Source organism: Rhinoderma darwinii, chromosome 12, assembly GCF_050947455.1.
Source record: "Rhinoderma darwinii isolate aRhiDar2 chromosome 12, aRhiDar2.hap1, whole genome shotgun sequence".
Taxonomy (NCBI): domain Eukaryota; kingdom Metazoa; phylum Chordata; class Amphibia; order Anura; family Rhinodermatidae; genus Rhinoderma; species Rhinoderma darwinii.
This window is the reverse complement of record NC_134698.1, coordinates 9,211,493-9,238,809: the sequence shown is the minus strand read 5'-3', so window position 1 is coordinate 9,238,809 and position 27,317 is coordinate 9,211,493. Positions and strand designations below refer to the sequence as shown.

The window sequence follows — 27,317 nt, the reverse complement described above, 5'->3', positions numbered from 1 at the left end:
CCACTGCGCCCCTGAATATTATAGTACTATCCACTGCGCCCCTGAATATTATAGTACTATCCACTGCGCCCCTGAATATTATAGTACTATCCACTGCGCCCCTGAATATTATAGTACTATCCACTGCGCCCCTGAATATTATAGTACTATCCACTGCGCTCCTGAATATTATAGTACTATCCACTGCGCTCCTGAATATTATAGTACTATCCACTGCGCCCCTGAATATTATAGTACTATCCACTGCGCCCCTGAATATTATAGTACTATCCACTGCGCCCCTGAATATTATAGTACTATCCACTGCGCCCCTGAATATTATAGTACTATCCACTGCGCCCCTGAATATTATAGTACTATCCACTGCGCCCCTGAATATTATAGTACTATCCACTGCGCTCCTGAATATTATAGTACTATCCACTGCGCTCCTGAATATTATAGTACTATCCACTGCGCTCCTGAATATTATAGTACTATCCACTGCGCTCCTGAATATTATAGTACTATCCACTGCGCTCCTGAATATTATAGTACTATCCACTGCGCTCCTGAATATTATAGTACTATCCACTGCGCTCCTGAATATTATAGTACTATCCACTGCGCTCCTGAATATTATAGTACTATCCACTGCGCTCCTGAATATTATAGTACTATCCACTGCGCTCCTGAATATTATAGTACTATCCACTGCGCTCCTGAATATTATAGTACTATCCACTGCGCTCCTGAATATTATAGTACTATCCACTGCGCTCCTGAATATAGGAGTACTATACCCTGCGCTCCTGAATATAGGAGTACTATACCCTGCGCTCCTGAATAGGAGTACTATACCCTGCACTCCTGAATAGGAGTACTATACCCTGCACTCCTGAATAGGAGTACTATACCCTGCACTCCTGAATAGGAGTACTATACCCTGCACTCCTGAATAGGAGTACTATACCCTGCACTCCTGAATAGGAGTACTATACCCTGCACTCCTGAATAGGAGTACTATACACTGCACTCCTGAATAGGAGTACTATACACTGCACTCCTGAATAGGAGTACTATACACTGCACTCCTGAATAGGAGTACTATACACTGCACTCCTGAATAGGAGTACTATCCACTGCGCTCCTGAATATTATAGTACTATCCACTGCGCTCCTGAATATTATAGTACTATCCACTGCACTCCTGAATATTATAGTACTATCCACTGCACTCCTGAATATTATAGTACTATCCACTGCACTCCTGAATATTATAGTACTATCCACTGCACTCCTGAATATTATAGTACTATCCACTGCACTCCTGAATATTATAGTACTATCCACTGCACTCCTGAATATTATAGTAGCCCAGAATATAATAGTACTATCCACTGCGCTCCTGATTATAGTACTATCCACTGCGCTCCTGAATATTATAGTACTATCCACTGCGCTCCTGAATATTATAGTACTATCCACTGCACTCCTGAATATTATAGTACTATCCACTGCACTCCTGATTATAGTACTATCCACTGCACTCCTGAATATTATAGTACTATCCACTGCACTCCTGAATATTATAGTACTATCCACTGCACTCCTGAATATTATAGTACTATCCACTGCACTCCTGAATATTATAGTACTATCCACTGCACTCCTGAATATTATAGTACTATCCACTGCACTCCTGAATATTATAGTAGCCCAGAATATAATAGTACTATCCACTGCCCTCCTGAATATTATAGTACTATCCACTGCGCTCCTGAATATTATAGTACTATCCACTGCGCTCCTGAATATTATAGTAGCCCAGAATATAATAGTACTATCCACTGCGCTCCTGAATATTATAGTAGCCCAGAATATAATAGTACTATCCACTGCGCTCCTGAATATTATAGTAGCCCAGAATATAATAGTACTATCCACTGCGCTCCTGAATATTATAGTAGCCCAGAATATAATAGTACTATCCACTGCGCTCCTGAATATTATAGTACTCCTGCATATAAGAGTACTATCCACTGCGCTCCTGAATATTATAGTAGCCCAGAATATAATAGTACTATCCACTGCCCTCCTGAATACTATAGTAGCCAAGAATATAATAGTACTATTCACTGCGCTCCTGAATACTATAGTAGCCAAGAATATAATAGTACCATCCACTGCGCTCCTGAATATAATAGTACCATCCACTGCGCTCCTGAATATAATAGTACCATCCACTGCGCTCCTGAATATAAGAGTACCATACCCTGCGCTCCTGAATAGAAGAGTACCATACCCTGCGCTCCTGAATATAAGAGTACCATACCCTGCGCTCCTGAATATAAGAGTACTATACCCTGCGCTCCTGAATATAAGAGTACTATACCCTGCGCTCCTGAATATAGGAGTACTATACCCTGCGCTCCTGAATATAGGAGTACTATACCCTGCGCTCCTGAATATAGGAGTACTATACCCTGCGCTCCTGAATATAGGAGTACTATACCCTGCGCTCCTGAATATAGGAGTACTATACCCTGCACTCCTGAATATAGGAGTACTATACCCTGCACTCCTGAATATAGGAGTACTATACCCTGCACTCCTGAATAGGAGTACTATACCCTGCACTCCTGAATAGGAGTACTATACCCTGCACTCCTGAATAGGAGTACTATACCCTGCACTCCTGAATAGGAGTACTATACCCTGCACTCCTGAATAGGAGTACTATACCCTGCACTCCTGAATAGGAGTACTATACCCTGCACTCCTGAATAGGAGTACTATACCCTGCACTCCTGAATAGGAGTACTATACCCTGCACTCCTGAATAGGAGTACTATACCCTGCACTCCTGAATAGGAGTACTATACCCTGCACTCCTGAATAGGAGTACTATACCCTGCACTCCTGAATAGGAGTACTATACCCTGCGCTCCTGAATATAAGAGTACTATACCCTGCACTCCTGAATATAAGAGTACTATACCCTGCACTCCTGAATATAATAGTAGCCCAGAATATAATAGTACTATCCACTGCGCTCATGAATATTATAGTGCTCCTGAATATTATAGTACTCCTGAATATAATAGTACTATCCACTGGGCGTGTTTACTTGTTTTACTAACTGGGCGTTGTGAATAGAAGTGTATGATGCTGACGAATCAGTGACCAATCAGCATCATGCACTCCTCTCCATTCATTTACATAGCAGCATCACGTTCTTGCTAGAACGATGTGCAGCCACATACACAAGTGTCCTGATAATGAATACACATGATCATCCAGCCTGGACCTAATGTGTATTCAGAATCCTGGCACTTCTGAATCTTTTCTGTGAGATTTCCAGCAAGGGAAACGAAATCTCGTTTACCTTGTAATCTCGCGAGATTACGCGTGGCTTGCTGGAATCTCACAGAAAAGATTCAGAAGTGTCAGGATTCTGAGTACACATGACGTCCAGGCTGGAGGTCATGTGTATTCATTATCAGGACACTTGTGTATGTGGCTGCACATCGTTCTAGTAAGAACACTATGTGCTGTGTAAATGAATGGAGAGGAGTGCATGATGCTGATTGGTCACTGATTAGTCAACATCATACACTTCTATTCACAACGCCCAGTTAGTAAAACAAGTAAACACGCCCAGTTAATAACACAATACACGCCCAGTTGGACATACGAAAAAAAACACGCCCAGTTGTCCATTTCAAAGCTCATTTGCATATATATAAAATTGCTCATAACTTGGCCAAAAATGAACGTTTAAAAAAAAAACAAAAACGTTACTGTTATCTACATTGCAGCGCCAATCACATGCAATAGGAGATAGGGATTTGATAATCTGGTGACAGAGCCTCTTTGGTGCCACCTATATAGCCCTCCCCTGTAGTTATTGTCCCCTATAGTTCAGGTCCCTAACACTGGCCACAATAAAAGGAAAAAAAAAAACATTCTTACCTGTCTCGCCATCCTCTAGCGGATTGACGAAGCGGCGCGACGACATCATCGCGCCGCCTGCATCATCACTGAAGCGCGGAATGGCGAGGCAACATGTGCCTCGCCAGGACAGCGCTAGTCAACTCCATTATATCCGCGTCCTAAGGACGCAAATACAATGGAGTGCAGGGGATAGTCTCCGGCTTCAACCGGTTCTGTGAACCGGCTGCAATTTTAACAACCGGTTCGGGGGCACCGGGGTGAACCGGTCGAATCCCACGCTTGGTCACCACTGACTAACGTAACCCTCTTACACCAAGTTTGGAGATATTTTGTCCGGATGCAGATTTCTGGGTGATCAGGTAACAGGAATTTCAGTCTATTAATATTTATGCAAGATCGCCAACTAGGACGATCAGTGTCAGTAATGGGACTGCTGTTTGGGTGTTTTACCCATATGTGGGGCTTTCCACCCTGGAAAGCCATTTAGATTTTTATTTTTTTTTTATCTAAATAGGTTCAAAATTCTGCACCGGTTTCTTATCTCTTTAGATCGGAGGTCCATTTTTCTGATACAGAGCGCCAAATCTCCTGCAGAGACATTTTAAAGATAACATTCTAGCTACCTGCAGCCATCACTAGAGGGAGCTCAAGCGCTCACGGTTATACGCTGAACTACAAAAATAAGACGGAATGCAGACGCTACCTCTAGTGGTGACAGTCCGCATGCTAGAATTTAAATCTATACAGATGCAGGGATTTGGAACTGACTGACATCTACCCGAGAAGAACATCTCTCAGTCAATCTCTCCAGTTGGATGCCAGTCACCGTTCTGGGAGCTGTATAGTGGGCATGGTTAGCACCCAGCTCCATTTAAGGCTCAGTATCACAATACAATGTAATCCGCCAGATCTTTGTACAGATTTTATGAAGAACATTCTAAAACGCACAGTTGACTTTTCAGTGGAGTCCCCCTTTATATGAATAACCAACTGGAAAGTGGGTGAAAGGACAGGGAGAATATAAAGCACTCACCTCCAGGAAGAAGTCAGAGGCGTCGTGGATGACCAGCACCAGGGTACCCACGCGTATGTAATTGGCACACCACGAGAAGCTGATCAGTATAATCGTGGCCACATGGTGGATGATCTGCTCTTGAAAGTCCTGGAAGTGACAAAAGTAAAAAAAATAAATATATATATATATATATATATATATATATATATATATATATATATATAACGATCAGAAATAAAGTCCACGGACGTGGAGTTACTCCATCTTCTATGTAGATTTTGGGTAACTTGACAAACCCATTGGCATCTCATCTCGTACTGAACATTTCTTATACAGAATTCTGCCAGCTGCAGGACGCAACCACCAGGGGGCAGCAGTGAGATGTGGTATTGACACAGAACTTGTCTGAGAGCAGTGCATCATGGGAGATCAGCTACAGCGTGTCAGAGCAGAATTTCCAATGCAGCCCCCGTCAAAGACCTTCTACAGTAGTCGCTGCAAAATATCATTACCCACCTTACGCTTCACATCAAATGCCACTCTGAAGAGGAGGGACCAGTAGAATCCCAGTTCTATCATATAATACCAGTACTGGGATTGCAGCATAGTCTGGAAGAGGAGAGAGGAGATGTGAACTGTATATACTAGACACACTTAGATTTGATACACCCAGTTAACCCCTTAATGACCAACCACTAGCTTGACCGTGGGTGGTGCAGGTGATTACTCTACAGCGACGCCTTTTGGCTTTGCTGCAAAAGAGGCTAATGATCGCTCAAGTCCTGAGAACGAGCGGTTACTAACAGCAACCGCCTGACTACAGCCGGGATCAGAGGTACCTCCGATCCCGGCCGTTTAACCCTTTGACAGCCACTATTCATGGAAAAATGGTGACGCGATTTGAGAATAATATACACTCATGTCACTATTAGAACCCATTTTTTTCTATAGTTGTATAATACGGCTGCACATAGGAATACATCACTGTGACAATTACCTGTTTGGGGAAATCTTTCCAAACTTCTCGGAGATCATGAAACCAGGCTTTCTGCACAAATATATCAAATTGAAAAAAAAAAAAAAAAAAAAGTCAGTCGTCCACGCCGCAGATACAGGAGTCTCAATGCAGATGGTCATTAAAGGGGAACTCTAGATCCAAATTACTCTGTATAGGGAGAATAATTATTGTACACACTTTGCTTTGCCATACAACTCCAAATATAGGATCAGGTAACAAGTGCCCCCTGTGGGCAGAAGAATTAGTGGCGTGTATGGAGGCTCCTCCCCTCCCCCGCTGCTCAGATACTACAAGTAATCACAATCTCAACCCTTCATGATGGGTGGGGAGCCTCTTGAAAAATTTGAAGACTTAAAGGATCACTTCAAGGAAAAAAAAAAAAGACAGATACTAGTGCAGGGCTGAAGGGGCGGAGCATGACAAAGGGATTCTCGTCTTTTTTGAATACCTGCATCGTTTTTACCCGGAGTGTTACTTTAATAGTCTAATGCAGGGGCGAACATATAGCCAGATACAGCGAGGTGCCACTCTGGCCACAAGGCGACTCCTCTATAGTATTCCGCTTCTCTTCCCCGTGCTCACACACTCCGCAGATCTCTTATGGATTACACAGCATCACCCGAGTCAGCCAATCACAAAGCCTCTATGATAGTCTGAGCTGCTGTGTGATTGGTTGATGGCTGATGATACAGCGTGTGTGATCAGTCTACAGTCACAAATGGAGAAGAAGAAGAGGAAGGAGTCCTGGAGCCTTCAGTACAGGTAATTAACCCCTTCACTGCCCTAGACCACCAGAGCAGATACCGATCGTTTCAGGCAAAATTAAGACCATCTTTCCGGAGAGGAAACATAGTTTTTCCCATCATTCTTCATTTTAAACATGAGAAGTTGGCAGAAAGGGGCCCCCCCCCCCCCCACACGATTTGAACGGGGGCCCTCAGTTGTCTGCAACCACCCTCCAGGGTCTTATGCCTTGAAAAGCCACAAACCACTTTGCAAGCCTGAATGTTGTGTCTCACTCCCCCCTCCCTCCAGACTGCACTTGGTACATCCCACTAGTGAAGCTCCACCCCCTGTGTGAGAGACTTGAAAATTGTGGATGGCAGTGAAGCATCATGGGAGCCAAGTAAAGACATTAAAATAAAGTATTCGTGAGAGTTTTTCTTTCTTAGTTTGTTATACGGTTTTTTTCTGATGTCTTACAAGAACGACGTCAATGTATAGTAATGTGATCCCCGGAGCTGCCCTTTAAGACTTTCCAGCCTATAATGAACTTTAATTATTCACAACACAAAGTGACAGAGATGGTGATGGTCGCCTGACTGACACCAGATTGGATGATTTGCTTGATGTTAATGATGGACAGTGGTAATAAAGGGTTAACGCCTGCGGATTTGGCGCATAGAATAGATCACAATAGCATGTACATCACATGGAAAGATCACAAGAAAGCTACTCACGTCTACGAGGATCGCCATGCCGGCAATGAAAGCAAGAAGATAATAGATAAATCTCCAACTGCGGAAAAAAAGGCAGACATCCGATTGGCCGAGGGATAAAAACAGAAAGCTATAACACGTAATTCTCCTAAAGGGGAACCCCACTTATAGCCATCATTTTACATGAGGATTACTCGAGAACAGTATTGCGCCGCCATGTAATTCATCCACTATTGGCCATTGCTGTATTTTGGAATCTCCCACCTCAGGGACCCGCATCTGACATATCCTGTAGATACGTGAAATGTCTCTCGTGGGAAAATCCCTTTAACTGTGAAGTGATGGGAGACTCAGATCTTTTCACTAGCACTAATGGCCACAAGGAGAGCGCTCAGCTTGTGCCACCACTTGGACTAGCACGACTATGGGCAACCCCAATGCGTTCAGTTGCACAATGTATGAATGTCCCGGTTCAGTGGTATCCGCTAAATCTAGAGAATTATTCATCATCGCTCGTACCTGGCCTCACGGAACTTCTTCTGTAAACTCGGCCTGTCTTGGTTTCTCCTCCGACGGAACCATCTTTCCACCTGGCGCACAGTGAACTTACTTGCCCTCGCCAAGTTGTCCAGGTCACTCTGTCAGGAAATTTACAAGCACAGAGTTACCTCATCATAGTCCTACATTACAATAATAAAGAGAACACGGATTCATCACACAACATTCCCATGAAAAGGCTGAAGTGTCAGAGCACAAGACAGGAGGTGCTGTCATGGGGACAATTGAGGAGAAAAAAAAAATAAAAAAAAAAATATATATATTTTTTTTTTTATTTTTTTTATAGATAGAGAATGAAAAAAAATAAATATATAATATATATCTATAAAACAAAAAAATTAAAACAAAAAAAATTTTTTTTTTTCCTGCTCAATTGTCCCCATGACACCACACACACACCACACACACACCACACACACACACCACACACACCACACACCACACACACCACACACACACACCACACACCACACACACCACACACACACACCACACACACACACCACACACACACACCACACACACACACCACACACACACACCACACACACACACACACACACACACACACACACTAAAGGATTCGGGTGAAGCGATGACCTGATCGTACCTGTTTGGGGTGTTTAGAGCTGCTTTTATAGAAGGTATCCAGCACCGGATTGTGCGCTGCTCGCAGCTTCACCTTGTCTTTTACCCCCAGGACCTTGGCGAGCGGCGTGGCAACATGACTGCAAGACACATCAAAAACACAGGCAGGGTTATGTATGGACATTAATTCTATGAAAAAGTGCGAGTCGTGACGACCTCAAATTAATTTACATACAGCAGCCAAACTAAACAAGCAGAGCTGCAGTGTAAAGCATGAGGGCAGCTTTCTGATTATAGCCATGCCAAAACGGGCAGAAAAGCAGCCACAGGCATTGAATTATATACTACTGGGACCCCCACTTATAACTCGAATGGCAATCTGGAGTCTCCCGTTCCTTCCCACCAACACAACCGCGGTTAGTAGGACTTTGTATGGAGCGAAGGGCCCGGCAGTTTCCGTAACGGCCATAGAGCTTGAATGGAGCGGGGACTCACATGCCTGACCGACACTTCATTCAAGCTCCTCACCACAGTTTTTTGGTGAGGAGGAAGAGGATTTGAGACCCCGGTTCTGGGGATAGGTGGTGGTACCAGCAGTCAAACCTTTGTTGCCCATAAAATAATGTACAAATCTCAGTAAATTTAGAGCAGACTTGTCAGCTTCCTGTAGGTTTTAGTAAATCCTCATTGTCCCTTTTCCTCTGTTGTTGCTCCTGGAAATATATGAATAAAACTGTCAACTGAGTGTTACCATTCGCCTGGTCAATGGGGAAAAGGTTGGGGGGGGGGGGGGTCTACACACAGATACTTTACAATCAGGGCTGACAGTGTCAGACTGTAGGGACACACAAGTTGTCAGTTTATTCATATATTTCCAGGAGGAATAACGGAGGGACAGCACAATGCAGAGTTCAACAGATGCTCCAGAATAATTTTATGTGGAATACAAGTATGCACTAGAATAGACATGTCAGGAGAAGTCCTAGGTCCACTAAGAGGGGAAATATTCTTCAGAGCAGCGTGGAGCGCTCCATAACCCACAGCTACACGGCATTGTATGTCCGGACAAGTCAACGTTTTATGATAAAGCTCGTAAAGTGTGAATGACGCCTATAAAACTGATTCAGAAGGGAGGATGTTCCCAGGTAAATAAATGGAGGTGTAATATGCTGGGTACGAGAAATGGTCACCAAACATAAGTATCAGACCATAGGCCACCCAATGTGTGTGTTTAGAATTATCCCTTTATAATAGTCCCTAATTAATCAATGACCCCACTAAATACAGAATAGGACCACCAGCAGACGGTCTCTATAGAGTAAGCTGCTTTGGAGAGAAAATAAAAGACCAGGATGCTTAGACGAGGATAAAAAAAACCAAAACATTCTAATCTTATAGTAATGCCAGATTGTCAGAAATTCATCCAATAGTTCGGCATGGGTCCTGAACCAGAGATCAGCTTGGTAATCCGGCATCTTTCTCTATCGTGCAGTGAATTGTCATCACGGAGGAGCATCAAACCTTCCATTTCTGAAAATCTGCAGTTCCACACTTGACCACTAGAGGTCCCCCAGAACAAAGCTATTGACAAATGATCTAATCCCAAATACTCTGCAGTTCAAGGTCATCAGGACCACATTCCTATAGGAAGGAAATATGAGAAGACCCCTAGCAACAAGAAATGGGAAGTGTTGGGGGCCCACTTAGAGCCACACAAGTCCTCTCTGCTTCAATGAAAGGTTAACAAATAAATATGCTGGCGTGCTACTATACAAGAACACCTTTAGATATAAGAGCGCCACCTAGGGAAGAATAGTGTGAAGTTGCAATATACTTACATTTCAAAGATGTACCGTACTATGAGGAACACGAACGCAAGAGGGATAGAGAAGTACAGGTCAGAAGCTTTGGCGTATACACGGTCATTCGTATCTTCAAGGTCGGCCCAGGTCAGGTTCACCGGAAGCCAGAGTCTGTGCCACCAGAAGTAGTCGTAAGCAGTTTGCAGCATCCTGCAGGGGGGGGGGGGGGGGGGGGGGAAGAGGACAGGAGATGTTACAGAAAACAATGAATATCACATTTGCATTTTCGGCCGGTGGCTTTCACGCCAACTGGGTGACTGGCTCTACAGGGAGAGAATACGGATTTGTTCCTCTGGATTTGCATATTAAAATCAGATTACTCCAATTTCCTGTGAGGAGCCGGTGTCCATGGAGATTAGTCAGCCCTATAAGGGGTTATAGGAGGTTAGTAAAAAAAATAAATAAATAATCGGCGCCACTTGTCCATGGGATAGATCAGGAACAGCAGCTCAGCACCCTTCACATATGTAGTACCGGACACTGCCCTTAGACTTGGAGTGGCGCTGTTTGGGGGAGGGGCCGAGACTTGTGGTTTTCTGGAGTTCTGTATCTAGGGAAAACATCAGTTTGAGCAATCGTGCTTTTTTTTTTTTTTTTAAATTTATGGGTAAATTTTTTTTTTTAAAAAAAATTCACACTAAATTTTGTCTTCCTGCAGCTGCCACTTGGGGGAGCTCACTGAATGGATTTTTTCCATCTCTTACTGAATTCAATCATATGCAGAGAGCTCCCCCTAGTGGTGGCAAAAAGATATTTTTTTGCCCCAGGAGCCTGCACTGAAGGCGTTACATTGGTGCAGATAGCATAGGAGAGCAGGGGCCCCTTTACAAAGAGACTTTAGGTTACATCAGAGAACTCCATATTGTCCTCAACCTCTGAATGGAAGCTAGAAGGTTTCCATTCAGAGACAGCAAGTACAGATCTTGAATACAAGCATACAACCGGAAAAAAACCTTTGGTTTGACCATGGTTCTACTCAAACATTCAGCACTTCTGAGGATTTTTTTTTTTATCACGTTCTGCCTTTGCAAGACATGAAAAACGTATGCAACCACCTAGTGTGACCGCAGACTAAGAGACCTGGGACAGAATAAAAGGGGTGTCCAGTTTAGTCGACCCACTTTCATACACCCTATTCGAGAATTCTGTCTCTGGAGGACCTGTCCTTTCCTGTATTACAGACAACACATTGATGTGAATGGATGCGGTGTAATGCTTAATTTATCCTGTGGTGGAGCTGCAGAGAAACTGAATGCTAACTGCCAGGTTTCCCCACAGATCACAGCTGATCGCTGGGATCCCAGCAGGAGGAGATTTTGTGTTTATCTTTTTTATCAAGAGATCCTTTTTACAATTAGGGACCGTCCATAGAGGAGAACGCCTTTAAGGAGCGATGGCTCGCAGCCCTTCGAGAGATGTCTGCACACGTTTAGTAACCAAACAGGTCAGACACGTCTAGTCTCCAAATTCAGCAGGGCGGACATCGTGCTCCACGCACAGAATTAAATCTTCACTGATTATATCGGCACAAAACCAATTACTCTGCTTTCTAGGTATGTAACAAACCCCGATCACTGCAGACTTAAAGGGGCATTCCCATGTCAAATATAAATAGAGGATTGGAAGGGGGGGGGGGGGGGGGGGTTGCTTTGGTTGGCTGATCACATTGTTCTTTTCTTTCACAAACAGCACCACTATTGCTTACAGGCAGAGTTTGGTATTGCAGCTCAGCCAAATGTCCTTGAATGCAATACCTCACAGTCGCGTGGTGCCATTTCTAAAAGAAAGCAGCCATGAAAGACTGCCCAGGATTTGGAATATACTACAAGCCAGAGATGGGTAGTACCGTCCTGCGTGGCGGTCTTCCAAGTATTACGTATACGCTCAGTCCTGGGCAGCCGCTCACCTGTCTGGGAGGAAACAAGGGGTGTTAATCTGTTTAGGTAGAATAGGCTCCCTATAGACCCCCACCACTTTTCAAAGCGTTAAATTTAGTACTGCCCCTTTAATGCAAATGAGATGAATGACTACAAGACATACGTTACTTAGACCTGGCTCCACCAAAGCTCAAATGGATTAGGAAGGGGTTAAATATGAAGCATAACCAGGAAAAACCTGTAGCTGGAGAGTCCATATAAGCTTAACCCTTTACAACATCAAGCCCTAAGTGGCAAAAATTTAGAAGATGGAGCTTACGCGTTTTGAGTGCAGAGTATAGGACGGCCTGCCCTGATCGCCTGTGTTGTAGCGGCCTTCAGCGCTCTGCTACATCACGTTCCCAACTCTTCTGACTCTGCTGTGTAACTTTATACCCGTTCCTCCATCCCGTACGTTGCGAGTAGATTTGCTCCGCCGGAGCGTTGCCATACAGCTCTGCTTTGTGTCTTTAGTAACCGGGATAAACTATTACCTGGTGACAACCGCTCTGCGCGTCCCTCAGAAATTCCCATTCATCTCGTCTACAGGTATGTCGGCCTAAGAGACGCTCCGTTTCCAAGTGACAACCACTAATGGTCATCGTTACGATGCTCCGAGGGGTTGGTCACCCGGCTTTCCCCGACCCTTTAGTTATGTCTAGTTCTATTTACCACCCACTCCTTCAGCTCTGCCTGTGTAATTACATTATATTCATGAAACAGGAGGCCCAGGATGAACAATGCAATAGGTCCATAGGACATGAGATTTGTGGGAGAATAGTCGGAGCGGAAGAAAATGTATTTCACCAATACCAAGACCGCCCTTGTTTTCACCCCCAGGCGGCACAAAGTCTGATAAACCTGCGCTCCGGGCAATGAGCGGAATCATTCCTTGTATCCTTAGGTCTTGTTCACACAGTGCAGATTTTGCATTCATATTTTAGAGCAAAACTAGAATTGGATCCAGGAGAGCAGAGCTAGAAGAGCTTCCTTTATACATGTCTTCTGTTTAGGCTTAGATTCTGGCTTGAAAAATCTGCAGCGTATGAACAGGGTCTTAGCCATTTATGCGATGGTCTAATACATAACCAGGTGTCCGTATTAGTGGTTTCCACAGCAAGCAGTTGTATGTGTTTTAAGGCTTGCTCTGGAGCGCGGTGACCCCGGGCCTCCATACTGAACGCAGGTCTGGTCATTGTGCTTCAGGTTGAGCAGAGTTTACCAGTGGTCACACAGATTAATGATTACAGTAACGAGCAGTAATAACCGGAGAGGAGCGAGATACAACAATGTAACGATGGCAGACGAGTGCGCCGCCCTGAGCTCAGATGGTACCACATTCACCCTAGAAAATGCCCGTTTGGTGTACCCAGAATGCAGCCGCTAGATTCAGAAAAAAAAAAAAACACTATAAAATAAAGTTTGAGAAGTTCTGCAACTTTCTAATGTACTTTGCGTTACAATTCCAGAATGTTTTCAACATCCCTGCTTGCGGTCAGTGAATTGGAGCATACTTTTTTTTTTTTTACATACAGAGGCAGAAAACTAAATACTTCTCACAGCTGGGGTTTTGCTACAATTCTAGACAATGCCCTGGGAGCACACCTCTCTCCTTCCTTATAGTTTGCTACAATGTATCAGTGCAGGTAAGATGTATCAGCCTGGCGTCGGAGCTCAGAGTATTTCTGGACGGTTTTAGTTTCTTATCTCCGCCATCAAGACCGTAGTTTACACAAAAACATAAATCTAGATACTAAGTATACGGGGCTGGTGGAAATGTATTTTTCACATAGTGACGTGTACAAAGCCTGGAAGAAGCCGGGATACGGAAGCAGCCAAGGCCAGAGGAGAAAAAAAAAAAAAAGACAAACGTTATGCGGCCGCCCCATGGCAGCTTTAGGCGGCCACCACATGGCGGAGTTATGCGGCCTGAGGGGGCGGAGCATGACACAGGAATACAAATAAAATAATTATTTTCAGTTTTTCATCATTGGCCGCCTCCGCATCAGGATAATGAAGAGACGACGGGGGAAGGATTTACCTGCAGATGCGACGTCCCCATAGATTTACCCAATTACAGAGAAGACACCAGGTTTCTATACGGTGCGGCAGATTAATTAACGCGAGGGCGATCCTCAAGAGATTACCACGCAATGTGCCCGTGCCAGGGGACCCAATTTATTCCATCAGTATACGATCTCCTAGAACAAAGTGAATACTGTAACGCCAGCGGGTAACGATACCCAGAGACCTCTGCCATGTGCACGTTGGCAACCAACTAAGCTTAATGGCAACCAATAACGCTGCCATGACAGCTGCCGAGTGGTAAATCTGTCCGATCAGACAGCGATATGGGAGAAATCCGGGACAACCACATTGGTGCTCGTCGAGTATTCGGAGCAGAGTGGGAATCTACTGCCCCTCCCCCAGAATATTAAAGGGCTGGATCAGAGCCAAGTTATTTGGTGCCGTGTCTTTGGTAGGGTGTAATTTATACGTTATCACATTATAAGTTATTAGTTTGCCAGTGACAGCGGAGGAGTTTTGTCGTTTTCAAAGCTCACGGCACTTGCACTTTTTTTTATAGTGGGTGTGGCTTTGCTAAAGGGGGTGGGACTACCAGCGGCACAAGAAATGTTCTATAATTTTTGCTAGAAACACGTAAATTCTGGTGGAAATCCACATCTGGTCAAAGCTGGATCAGAGATATTGGATTATAGGGGGTTGGCCACTTTCGCTTCCCCATCCAGAGAGCACATCCGCATGAGAAATGTAAGCTCCAGGATCGGGAGCCCTGACTACTAGCCAAGCGGGCTCTCGCTATGGAGGACCTCTGGTGTCCTATCAATACATGGAGGCCTGGTTACCAATGCGGTTATCCCTTGAGCAGCAGTAAGACCCCCCCCCCCACCCCAATTTAAAAAAGGTTAATAAGGGATAAACTCTATGTCTGACATTTGTGAAGCGTATATCTATATGCCCAGACCTGAGTGCATTGTGCGAGAGCAGCATGATGTGACACAAGCAGTTCATAGTACACGCAGCAGGAGCAGCCCTTATTTCCCTGACAGCTTAGACGTCACGGCAGCTGGATGACCCGGGGGTGCAGGGAGAAGACAAGATAATGCCCAGTGTGCAGAGCGCAGTAACAGCTCTTCTAGTAACTCCATTATACACGCCATTTTCTCCATACAACAGTCCATACCCCAGTCTAATCCCTGTGGAGCAGAATGATCGCCATACAGAGATCTTTGAAAGGTGTCTGGCAGCGGTTTATTCTCCACTCCCCAATAAATACACATGCACGCTCAGCGGGAGGAATAGCGGTCGTTCGACAGTTAAATAAAAGATGTATGACCCCCTTAAGACTTAAAGTGCCCCATTGGTATTTTACCTGCACAGCGGCGCACCCGATCACCGACAGGGGACTGCAGAGCGCTACACAAGCGAATAATGCTGTGCAGGGAACAGTCAATCCTAGAAAAATCCCACTTTCATGGCAGGAAAACCCCTTTTACATGGGCCAACGATCCAGCAAACGAACGCTCGTTCCCAATCATTCCTCGATCGGCTGATCGGCTTCTTTACGCGGCCAATAAAACGTTCGATAGTCGATCGTAATAACGAGCGATTGTCTCTATAAATAGCTCCTTGCGAAAGTAGCAAATGAGCGCCGATTAACGAGCGGTCTCATTGATCAGCGCTCGTTTACACGGCCCACGTCGGGCCTTGTAAGAGGACCCTTCGTTTGTACAGGTAGTCCCGGGTAGGATCGCTCTCAAGTGCAGGAACTCCAGCTGGTCTTTACCAATGACAATGACTTTTTATGGCTCACGGTGAGGAGGAAGTTTGATCGATCATTGTTCAAGGACTCTAAAGAATAACGGTCCCATTGTTCCTACAGTCCCGAGAGAAGAACTTGAAGGCACACTAAATCTAAAGCGGTCCGATTTCCATTTGCTGTGCAGTTGAAAGTAATCTATTGTCCCCCGTTATCAGCCATTTCAGGCTGACCGCGGAAGACGGAATGTGGTCAAATTAATGTACACAACTCTGGATATTAAAGAAACTCTGACATGGAGTTCATAAACGCTCATGCGGTCGGTCCCCTGCGTAGACTTCCTTTATATTATGAGTGATGCACGGAGCTCTGAGTAGTCACCCACCAGCTGCAATACATGTTGCCAAGCAACAACCAAGCTTTTTCCATCTCTTCGTAGCTAACCGGGGCACTTGAACAGACGGATCGATTCATTATTGAAATCGAAATGTTTTTAGAATTACAACAGCCAATTATTTAACTTGAGTTTCCCTTTAAATATACCTTTATATCACCCTGACAAAAGATCTTAAGAGTATCGGTGTTCCCGGATATCCAGGCCTGTGGATTAGCGTACGCTGGTGGAAATTTCCAGCCGCTCTGTATAGTTACGCACAGTCTGGCCGCAGCAGGAGGCACTTTACAAATGATACAGTGCAGTTTGTTTTTGCCTATGAATACAGGACGGTGTCCAGACACTAAACCTCCCTACAATCCCCTTATACCTATTTACCTAACAGACTATCAATCCCAGCGATGCAAATGTTTACTATGCCTTGTAACTTCCACCCACAACATTAACCCCCTTGGTGCCGAAATGGAACGCGAAAAGCAGATTGTAAAAGGTGCACAGAATTCATGGGCGATGGGTCCTGTGTCACATGACTGCGTTTGGCTAGAGAGTCCACATGGTGCTGATTTTGTCACCCACGGTCAGATGACAAAGGTGTAGAAGGCATGGCCATAACTGAGCCACTTCTAGCTATTCGAATATTTTTTTTTACTATAGGGGGCGCTGGTTAACACTGCAATATATTTGCAATGAAAACTCTTTCCCACTGTTGTGAATATCACTCAAGTGCATTGCTTCCTAGCATAATGTAGCAAAAGTGTAAGGTTGTCATAGCCACTCCCCTTTTAAATGGTCGTTTCTTAAAAGGGTCTTAACAAGACAGGGCATTGATCCTTCAAAGCAGAGAATAAAAGGGAATAATAATTATTACTTCACCCACTAGCCCTTCCTTGGGCTGACACTCATTGACAAATGGATAGCAGCATTGGTCGCCCTAACTGGTTTACCTACAATCTCAATGTAGCCCAAAGACTACATAAGACCTCTGCTTTACATCCCACAGCTTGCAGGAAATTCAAAGCTAGTCATAGTGGGAACCGAACAGCTTATCTAAACTATGTAAACCCTTTTAGAACTAAGTTAATGGCGCGTGCTACGGGGGTGGCGGGGCAATGCCAACAAATGCCCTCCAGAGGAGGAGCCCAGAAATGTATAGCTTTGGCACTCCAAACTAAGGTGTTTATCTCAACACTTTCCTCTGTTGTCACCTGTGCCTGTTTTTCAAAAGAAAAACGTGCAGGGGTGACAGTGGATAACAAGTGCTAAAAAGCCACTCCAGCGGAGCGCTTTGTAATGTTTAAAGCAATTATTTTTATTAGTGAATAGAGACGTCAGAATTAGGTATCAGTAAAAGTCTGATCCGGATCGATCGCGACGAGATCCGGATCGATCGCTAGAAAAAAAAAAAAAAAAAAAAAAAAAAAAAAAAAAAAAAAGAACAGCAACGTTTGCCATTATAGTCTATGGCCCGTCACAGCCTCTCCTAGGACCGAGCGCTGGGTTCAGCAGCGATACACAACATCCTAACCAAAATGGTAACAAGTTCCACTCGCTGTGGGTAACCCCGCCAGTATATCTGCCCGGGTCTCCATATACGGAAATCCAAACTCTTGTTTTCCACCTGAAAAAGGAAGCGGTAGTAGGACATCTCAAACCCCTGGAGAAAACAATAGACGAAGAGGAAGCAATGTGTTAAACACACTTAAAGAGCCAGCTCTCGACTAGATCCTGCCCGCTGCCATTACATGCCCCATCCTGCCCGCAGTCTACAGTAATCACAGCCCTGTCATTAACGCAACAGTAGCCAGATCCGTCCCAAGAGGCCGAAGTGTAAGTTCTAAACCTGATGTTCATAGGAATCCGGTTTCTGAGATTCCACGTGTCGCTGAAACCAGCAAATATTTTCTAGATGCATGACATGCTGAGGGTACCTGGACGGACAGAACAGGGAAACCCTCTTTTTGGACCTTTTTAGTACCGTAGAAAAAGTTAAGAGTGCAACGAAGCCGATTCATGGCCCCTGGATGATTAAGTTTCATACTCACCCGCCCCCCCCCCCCCCGGTCTCCCATAGCGACACATCACTCCTCCGAGGGCTGGTATTTGTGCTGCCGGTCTCCTCCGATGATGTCTTCTCCTATGTATCCATCATCCCAGGAGGCTGGCAGCACTGAGACCAAGTGACGCATCGCTGAGGGACCACCACGGGAGCGGAGTATGGAATATTGTTTTTTTTTTTAGTTCTACTTGAGATTTTTGGAGGGACCTCGCAGTTTTTCCATAGGAAAAAAAAAAACAAAAAAAACAAAAACACATTTTCTATATGTTGGAGAATTTTACTTCCCTATTCAACTCAATGGGGGAAATCCTCAACAATTATCCAGTTTGAATCGACATGCGGCGAATTAAAAAAAAAAAAAAAGAATTTAAAAAAAAATTCTGAAACGTGGGGCTGAGACTTGTAAGTTCTCCTTCACTTTGCTGCTTTTATGATATACTGCAGATTTTTTTTGTACCCAAATCCGAAACAAAATATCTGCAATTACACTACATGTGAACGTAGCCTAAGAGAGACAAATAATTCTGGGGATCCAGAAGAAGGCAGCATCAGCGTCTGATTGGCCAAAGGCGTTGCATCAGAGATACAAGGGTCAGGTTGAGCAAAGTAAAGATGTGGTCACAAAAAGGCATGGGGGGGGGGTGATTTATTAATACTGGCGCTTCATGCGCCAGTCTTGATAGTAATGAGAGTAAAATGTGACAAATTAAGAGGCGAAGGCCTCTTAATAAATGTGCCACAAGTTTAGGCCGGGATTGTGGGCCATAATTGTGGCGCAACGACCATAGACACACGCAAACCATCCCCCCATCAGACATAAAATAAAATGAAAAAACAAAACAAAATCGCGTTAGGGCTTCTCTCCTCAATCCAGCACCACTTGTACAAGGTCCTGACGCCACGCAGCATCAGGGACTCCAGCGTCATCAGTGCTGCGTCACATACGTCTGCGTCAGTGCGTTGTAGGAGTCTTCTGAGGTGAGGAGAGTCAGAGAGAAGAGAATCATTTTTGATGTCCAATGGGGGGGGGGGGGGGGGGAGGAAAGAGTCTAAATTGGAGAGGGGCAAGGTAGGAGCCCAGCATGTCTGCCTTGCTACACCTCAGAGTGAGATCTACGCCGGCTAGGAGTTGGCATAGATTTCTGCTATAATTGATGCGAGTTTTCTTGCATAAAGTATAATAAATTTGTCGTGCCTAGGTGCCCACGCCCATTTCCCAGAGGCCACACCCTGTTCCCACAAAAGCTGCGAGGGTGGCAAAAAGACCAAAAGTCTGACAGACGAGCTGAAACAACAAGGTATAAATTTTACTTAACAGTTTGAGAATTGGTGCTCGGAGCTGCTCTGTGACCGCTATCAGCCATTTGGGAGGTAATGGGAAAAAAACGGTCATTGGTCACCAAACCAGCATGTGGGAAAACAGCGACTACCACGCTGCCGCCTAATTCCACGTCTGTATGGAATACGGTAGTATAACCCGGACACAACAAAAACCAGGGTACCATACTCCTAGAATCCGTCATCCATGGTGCGGGTGAGTCCCTGCCTCCCATAGTCACGGATGACTAGGATGTTAGGAGTCCGGCTCCCCGAACAGTGTTTTATCTAGAAAATGTGTATGGAAGTGTCCCGACTCTACGGATGGAAAATTTCAGGGAAAGAAGGATCAGGCTGTTGGATTCCAACATGGCCGATCCTTTTGTTTGCAGGGGCAGTGGCTTTACTACTTCTCTCTATTGAGAACGCACGCTCAGCCGAGCACGCCTGTGTATGGGGAGTCGGGAGGAAACGTTGTCGGCTGAATGATCCGATGGCTATCTGAAACGTCTGGCCGGCTGGCTCTTCTACTCTCTGCGCCTGCATGGATTAGTCCACCGGGGAAGGGCACGTTTACGCTGAGGTAGAAAGTCCACACACAACTCGGGAGCGGAGGCCGCGTTCAGGCGGAAAAATACGAGGCTAACGACAAGAGAAAACTGCTTCTGAAATCCAGACATTTTTGGAGCTAGTTTTCAAGGCATTTTTGAGGCGTATTTTCAAAGTATTTTTTGGAGTGTCAATTGGTGAAGGAAAAAAAAAATAAAAAAATATATCAGCTTGGAAAACGCTTCAGCAATGTAAAAATATAGCGCAAATCAATTGGAACTACTGTCCCGTACTGAAAACATGACTACAGTACGGGACAGTTGTCCTGCAGAGAGGCAGGGACTCCTAGCATCGTACATAACTATGATGCTAGGAGCCCGGCCCCCTGCAGTGTGTTCGGTCCGGGACTTCCGGCCGAAATACGTCCGTCAATTACGGACGTTAATGTGCTCGTGTGAACCCAGCCTTAAATGGTAACTAAACGTTTGACAAACTTTTATTGGTGGGGGTCTGAGCACCGAGTCCACCACCGATCACTAAAACGAAGCGCAGAAGTGTTCATGTGAGCGCTCAGCCGCTTCGTGTCTGTTCGGCTTTTTCCGGAAAACCGACGTATCGGAGTACGAACTCATAGACTTTCTATTGAGCCCGTACTCCGATAAATTGATTTCCGGAAAAAGCCGAACAAACTAAGCGGCTGAGCGCTCACACGGCCGCTTCGTTTTAGCGATTGGTGGGGGTCTCCGTGCTCGGACCCCCACCAATCAAAACTTCTGACACGTCACTATGACATGTCAGAACTTCACTCGAACATTTAGTTACACTTTAACTAAACAATGTTGGTGCGCTAGACTAAAGAAATAGACATTTCCTAGTGTAACAGTCCTCTTAAACCGGCCAATTTTGGCCGATGCAACGAGCGCCGATTAACGAGACATCGTTGATCGTCGCTCCTTTGTGCCATTCACAAGAAGATATGCTCGTTACTCCGATCGCTCGTCCCCATACATCATCATCAGGTCGGCAGCGCGTCTCCTTGTTTACACACTAAGATGTGCTGCCGACCACTAGAATATTTTCGTTTTCTAAAACGATACAATCAGCAGATGATCGAGCGTTTGCCTGATAATTGGCCCGTGTATAAATCAGGTGTCTCGCCAGCAATACAATTCAAATAAAGAAACCTTATCCCCCTATGACGGATCGCTGTGGACCAGAATATAAGCACTGCTGAGAGTGGCGGGGGAGCCCTCCGCTCATGAATACATCGGACTCATAGGCTCATAGGAGATGGGACCGGTCCTCACAATATGCTCTTACATAGGGCAGCGTAGTCTGATGACAGATCGGATTTCACGGTTTTCGTTAAATATTTTTCCTTTTTTTTTAGTAAGGAACTGCATTCATTTTTGCGGGTGGGAATGTAGCAGACAGCCACACTTGTGGGGACTATTGGCTACAGCAAATAGGGAGCTAGCCCCCCCCCCCACTATTATCTCACTATTGCCCAATGGTGCAGAAGGGGTTGCTAAGGTAGACAACCCCTTGTATATACGCAGCTTGCGGTGTATGGGGCAGCGTACCTGCAGACCAGTCAGAGTGCCTGCGCTGACCCCTGTCCACCGCCAAAAGCACCTACAATGGGTACGTGAGCATCAGAACTGGAGAATAGGAGTAACGGAAGGCGGCGGCCTGGTCTAATGGATCTGGTTTTTTCTTACAACATGTAGACGGCCGTGTGCGTCGCTAACCTGGAGAAGAGAAGGCACCAGGATGCACGGTGGGAAGAAGACAAGGCGGCGGAGGCAGCGTGATGCTCTGGGCAGCCTTGAGTCCTGGCATCATTCACACCCTGGTCCACCAAGATGGCGGCTGGGAGGTGTTTGAATACAGCGGAGGCCGGGCATCTGCGGTGCCGCTCCACTCAAAGCCTAGGAGGCCGACGGAGATCGCCGATCTATAGATAGGTGATAAAATGAAGATTATGGGAAAAGGCCTTTAAGAAGTTGCAGTGTAAGGTCACGTTCACACTCGCGTGTTGTATCTCATCAGTATTTGTAGCCAAAACCAGGAGAGATACAAATCAGTCCATTATACTTCTTCTCTGTGTTGTCTCCACTCCTGGCTTATAAATAGAGGAAAAATACTGACCTAAATACACCCGTGTGAATAAGATATTGCCCGTGTTTAACCCCTTCCTGCCGCAGCCATTTTTCACTTTTGGTTTTTCATCCCCCACCTGCCAAAAGCCATAACTTATATATCAAATATATATTATATATATATTTTTTTCATTTTAACATTAATTCAGGGGAGGGGGGGGGGGATTGGAAAAGGGTTCCCCCCCCCCCATTTTTTTATATATAAATCTTAAAAAAAAAAAAAAAACCCGTGTCAAAAGAATTATAAAAAAAAATTCCACCCAATAGCCCCCTAGTAGACTTGAACCAGCGATTGTTGGACGGCTTACACTACATACTGCAATACTAATGCCGGAGCTTAATAGAAGTACAAGGATGGCAGACCTGGGGGCCTTCACTAGGCCCCCAGGCTGCCATAGCAACCATTGGCACACCATGATCACATCGCAGGGGGCTGCCCCTGTTTTTAACGGCTCAGATGCCGCGGTCGATTTTGACCGCAGCATCTAAGGGGTTAAACGAGCAGGATCCCATACAGCGGAGATGCCCGTGAGACCATTCTATCCTCCCCCACCCGATCTATGCTAGAGAGAATATATATATAGCAGATGTCGGGAAGGAGTTATCCACCTTTAATAACGAGCGCCTATCGACAATACAGCGCGATCGGCGCTCGTTTGCTCCATTCACACGGAGCAATGACCGGTTATGTATGAGGATCAGTGATTGTTACTACGATCGTTCGTCCCCACACATTTCAATCACGTTGGCAGCACGTCTCACTATTTACACAGAAAGACGTGGTGCTGCCGACTAGCGACTTTTTTTTGGCCGCATAATAGATACGCTCAGCCAACGAAAGTGCGTCTGCTTTGTCATAGGCTGATCTTTGCCCTGTTTACAGAGTATCCGTATAAACGCTCGTTCACCCCATCATTGGCCCGCCTTAACAAGCGGTGAGATCTGCCAGGAATATACTGTATCAGGGCAATATCTCTGAAAATGGAGAAACTCCCCCTCACATTCTTCACCCGTACCCCTTCCCCAACCCTAGGGTCTGTTTACACAAGCCAATTTTATTGCCGTAATTTTGTAATTGTGGCAGCTTTTACCAAAAAAACGGTGCGGTATTGCTGCGATGACCGATATTGCAACCAAAAACGTAAATTAAAAACTACAAGAAACAAACCTGAGAAAAAAAACCCCATCAGTCTCGAGCTGACCACATACGTGTCCCGTATAGGAATTAAAGGGGCTGTCCAACCATGGACTACCCCCACCCTGTCATTTAGCAGCTTCCTCGACACCGACCGGATTACCAGGGGTCTGTTGCTGGGACCCCAATGATCACAATAGGAGGTTGCCAACACGGCGCACCATACGTAGTGCCCATAACTACAACGGGCAACTACCGAATACATATTATAAGTGTAATAAAGGAGGGGAGCGGGCGCCCGGATCAGGATCACCCTTTATGAGTAAGATTATTGTCGCACTAGAGGATCGCTGACGTTATCGTAATACACAGGCGCCCATTGAATCCCGGAAACCAGCACAACCCTGATAACAGTATAATAGAACAGATAACGCGGGTTGCATTTTGCACCATTGACACAAATATAATCGGTTGTGGGGTAATTATCGGCGGTATTGGCGCAGGGTCGCCAGGACCACGTGACTGGTTCAACCATTGTGAGGTGGCGGAGGCTGAAAGCGACTAGGACGCGTAGCTTGAAACTCCTGGACACAAAGCAAAATCTCTAACAGCCCCCCCTCCTATTATACTTGTGTCTTATGTGGCCTCTGGGCCCCCTCATGCACAAGGACCCAGGTGCGACTGCTATCTCTGCCCCCCTGAAATAGAGGAGCAGCAATACACTACTGGTTACAAACCATTGCTGCAATTGCCCATAGCAACCAATCAGATTTGTGCTTATATCCTGAAAAGCCCGAGAGAATAAGAGCTGTAATCTGATTGGTAGCAGCGCACATGGCAACCAATCAGATCACTGCTTATATCCTGCAAAGCCCCTGAGAGAATAAGAGTTGTAATCACATTGGTAGCTGCGCACATAGCAACCAATCTGATCACTGATTGCATTCTCTCTAGGAGCTGCCATCTGATTGGTCACTATAAGCAACAAAACTACAAAAACGAATGCAAACAAACATGGAAGTGTCCATAGCAACCAATCAGGTTACAGCTTTCATTTCTCTCGCGTTGGTAAGGAGATAAAAGCTGCAACTTGATTGGTTGCTACGGGTAACTATTAAGTTGCCGTAGTTTTTATAGTTGCGGCTACTATATAGTGTAATGCGGAGTCCCTGCTGTCAGTCCTAGGAGCCGCCGCACTCTATAGACACTACTGCTACCAGCATGTCCCGCACGCTGGGAGTCGTAGTTTGAACAAGTAGAAAGTCACAGGCTGGAGTCTTGAACGCAGCGAATTTATTAGCGGGAGCCGCACTTACTTGTCTGGGGAGCAGGGGAGGGCTCTATGCCGGTGCCCAAGTCCAAGGTGTGGGGGAGAAGAGAGCGCTAGACACCGCTCTCCCCGGGAGTTCAATTCTTCTGACGTTGCCTTTCACCCCACCCCTGAGTGTAAATCCTATGAGAGGAAGGGCCGGCTACTCCTCTTCCTCCCAGCGAGTCCACTCCCCTCCTTCCCGGGTCTCCTCCTCTTTCTCCCGCCTTCACTCACGCAAACTCCTGCGGAGAGAGAGCACCCCCAATACAAAAAAAACACCTGACACCCCCCAATACAAAAAAAACACCTGACACCCCCAAATAAAAAAAACACCTGACACCCCCCCCTACAAAAAAAAAACACCTGATACCCCCAATAACAAAACACCTGACACCCCCCAATACAAGAAAAAAAACACCTGACACCCCCAATACAAAAAAAACACCTGACACCCCCAATACAAAAAAAAACACCTGACACCCCAATACAGAAAAAACACCTGACACCCCCCTATAACAAAACACCTGACACCCCCCAATAACAAAACACCTGACACCCCCAATAACAAAACACCTGACACCCCCCAATAACAAAACACCTGACACCCCCCAATAACAAAACACCTGACACCCCCCAAATAACAAAACACCTGACACCCCCAATAACAAAACACCTGACACCCCCAATAACAAAACACCTGACACCCCCCAATAACAAAACACCTGACACCCCCAATAACAAAACACCTGACACCCCCAATAACAAAACACCTGACACCCCCCTATAACAAAACACCTGACACCCCCAATAACAAAACACCTGACACCCCCCAATAACAAAACACCTGACACCCCCAATAACAAAACACCTGACACCCCCAATAACAAAACACCTGACACCCCCAATAACAAAACACCTGACACCCCCCAATAACAAAACACCTGACACCCCCCAATAACAAAACACCTGACACCCCCCAATAACAAAACACCTGACACCCCCCAATAACAAAACACCTGACACCCCCAATAACAAAACACCTGACACCCCCCAATAACAAAACACCTGACACCCCCCAATAACAAAACACCTGACACCCCCAATAACAAAACACCTGACACCCCCAATAACAAAACACCTGACACCCCCCTATAACAAAACACCTGACACCCCCAATAACAAAACACCTGACACCCCCCAATAACAAAACACCTGACACCCCCAATAACAAAACACCTGACACCCCCAAATAACAAACACCTGACACCCCCCAATAACAAAACACCTGACACCCCCCAATAACAAAACACCTGACACCCCCTATAACAAAACACCTGACACCCCCCAATAACAAAACACCTGACACCCCCCAATAACAAAACACCTGACACCCCCAATAACAAAACACCTGACACCCCCCAATAACAAAACACCTGACACCCCCCAATAACAAAACACCTGACACCCCCCAATAACAAACACCTGACACCCCCAATAACAAACACCTGACACCCCCAATAACAAAACACCTGACACCCCCCAATAACAAAACACCTGACACCCCCCAATAACAAAACACCTGACACCCCCAATAACAAAACACCTGACACCCCCCAATAACAAACACCTGACACCCCCCAAATAACAAAACACCTGACACCCCCAAATAACAAACACCTGACACCCCCAAATAACAAAACACCTGACACCCCCAAATAACAAAACACCTGACACCCCCCAATAACAAAACACCTGACACCCCCAAATAACAAACACCTGACACCCCCAAATAACAAAACACCTGACACCTCCCAAATAACAAAACACCTGACACCCCCAATAACAAAACACCTGACACCCCCAAATAACAAAACACCTGACACCCCCAAATAACAAACACCTGACACCCCCAATAACAAAACACCTGACACCCCCAATAACAAAACACCTGACACCCCCAATAACAAAACACCTGACACCCCCCAATAACAAAACACCTGACACCCCCAAATAACAAAACACCTGACACCCCCAAATAACAAACACCTGACACCCCCAATAACAAAACACCTGACACCCCCAATAACAAAACACCTGACACCCCCAATAACAAAACACCTGACACCCCCAAATAACAAAACACCTGACACCCCCCAAATAACAAAACACCTGACACCCCCAATAACAAAACACCTGACACCCCCAAATAACAAAACACCTGACACCCCCAATAACAAAACACCTGACACCCCCCTGTAAAAAACACCTGACACCCCCCA

The 27,317-nt window shown here is 45.5% G+C and overlaps 1 protein-coding gene across 3 annotated transcripts in view; it reads right to left on the bottom strand.

The window, feature by feature from the left end:
- CERS2 (ceramide synthase 2) overlaps positions 1-25,196 on the bottom strand; it is a 31,046-nt gene extending 5,850 nt beyond the window's left edge. Inside the window, exons 1-8 of one of the 3 annotated variants that reach the window (XM_075843748.1) lie at positions 25,043-25,196; positions 10,393-10,566; positions 8,577-8,694; positions 7,928-8,046; positions 7,430-7,487; positions 5,949-5,999; positions 5,468-5,560; positions 4,970-5,098 (exon numbers count right to left, since the gene is read on the bottom strand). In XM_075843748.1, coding sequence (XP_075699863.1) covers positions 4,970-5,098; positions 5,468-5,560; positions 5,949-5,999; positions 7,430-7,487; positions 7,928-8,046; positions 8,577-8,694; positions 10,393-10,565 — 741 coding nt within the window. In that variant the 5' untranslated portion in view covers position 10,566; positions 25,043-25,196. Of the gene's footprint in view, positions 1-4,969; positions 5,099-5,467; positions 5,561-5,948; positions 6,000-7,429; positions 7,488-7,927; positions 8,047-8,576; positions 8,695-10,392; positions 10,567-12,262; positions 12,286-22,180; positions 22,376-25,042 lie in introns of those variants that run through there. The other 2 variants (XM_075843749.1, XM_075843750.1) reach the window with 2 other exon arrangements.
- Positions 25,197-27,317: the final 2,121 nt, after the last annotated feature.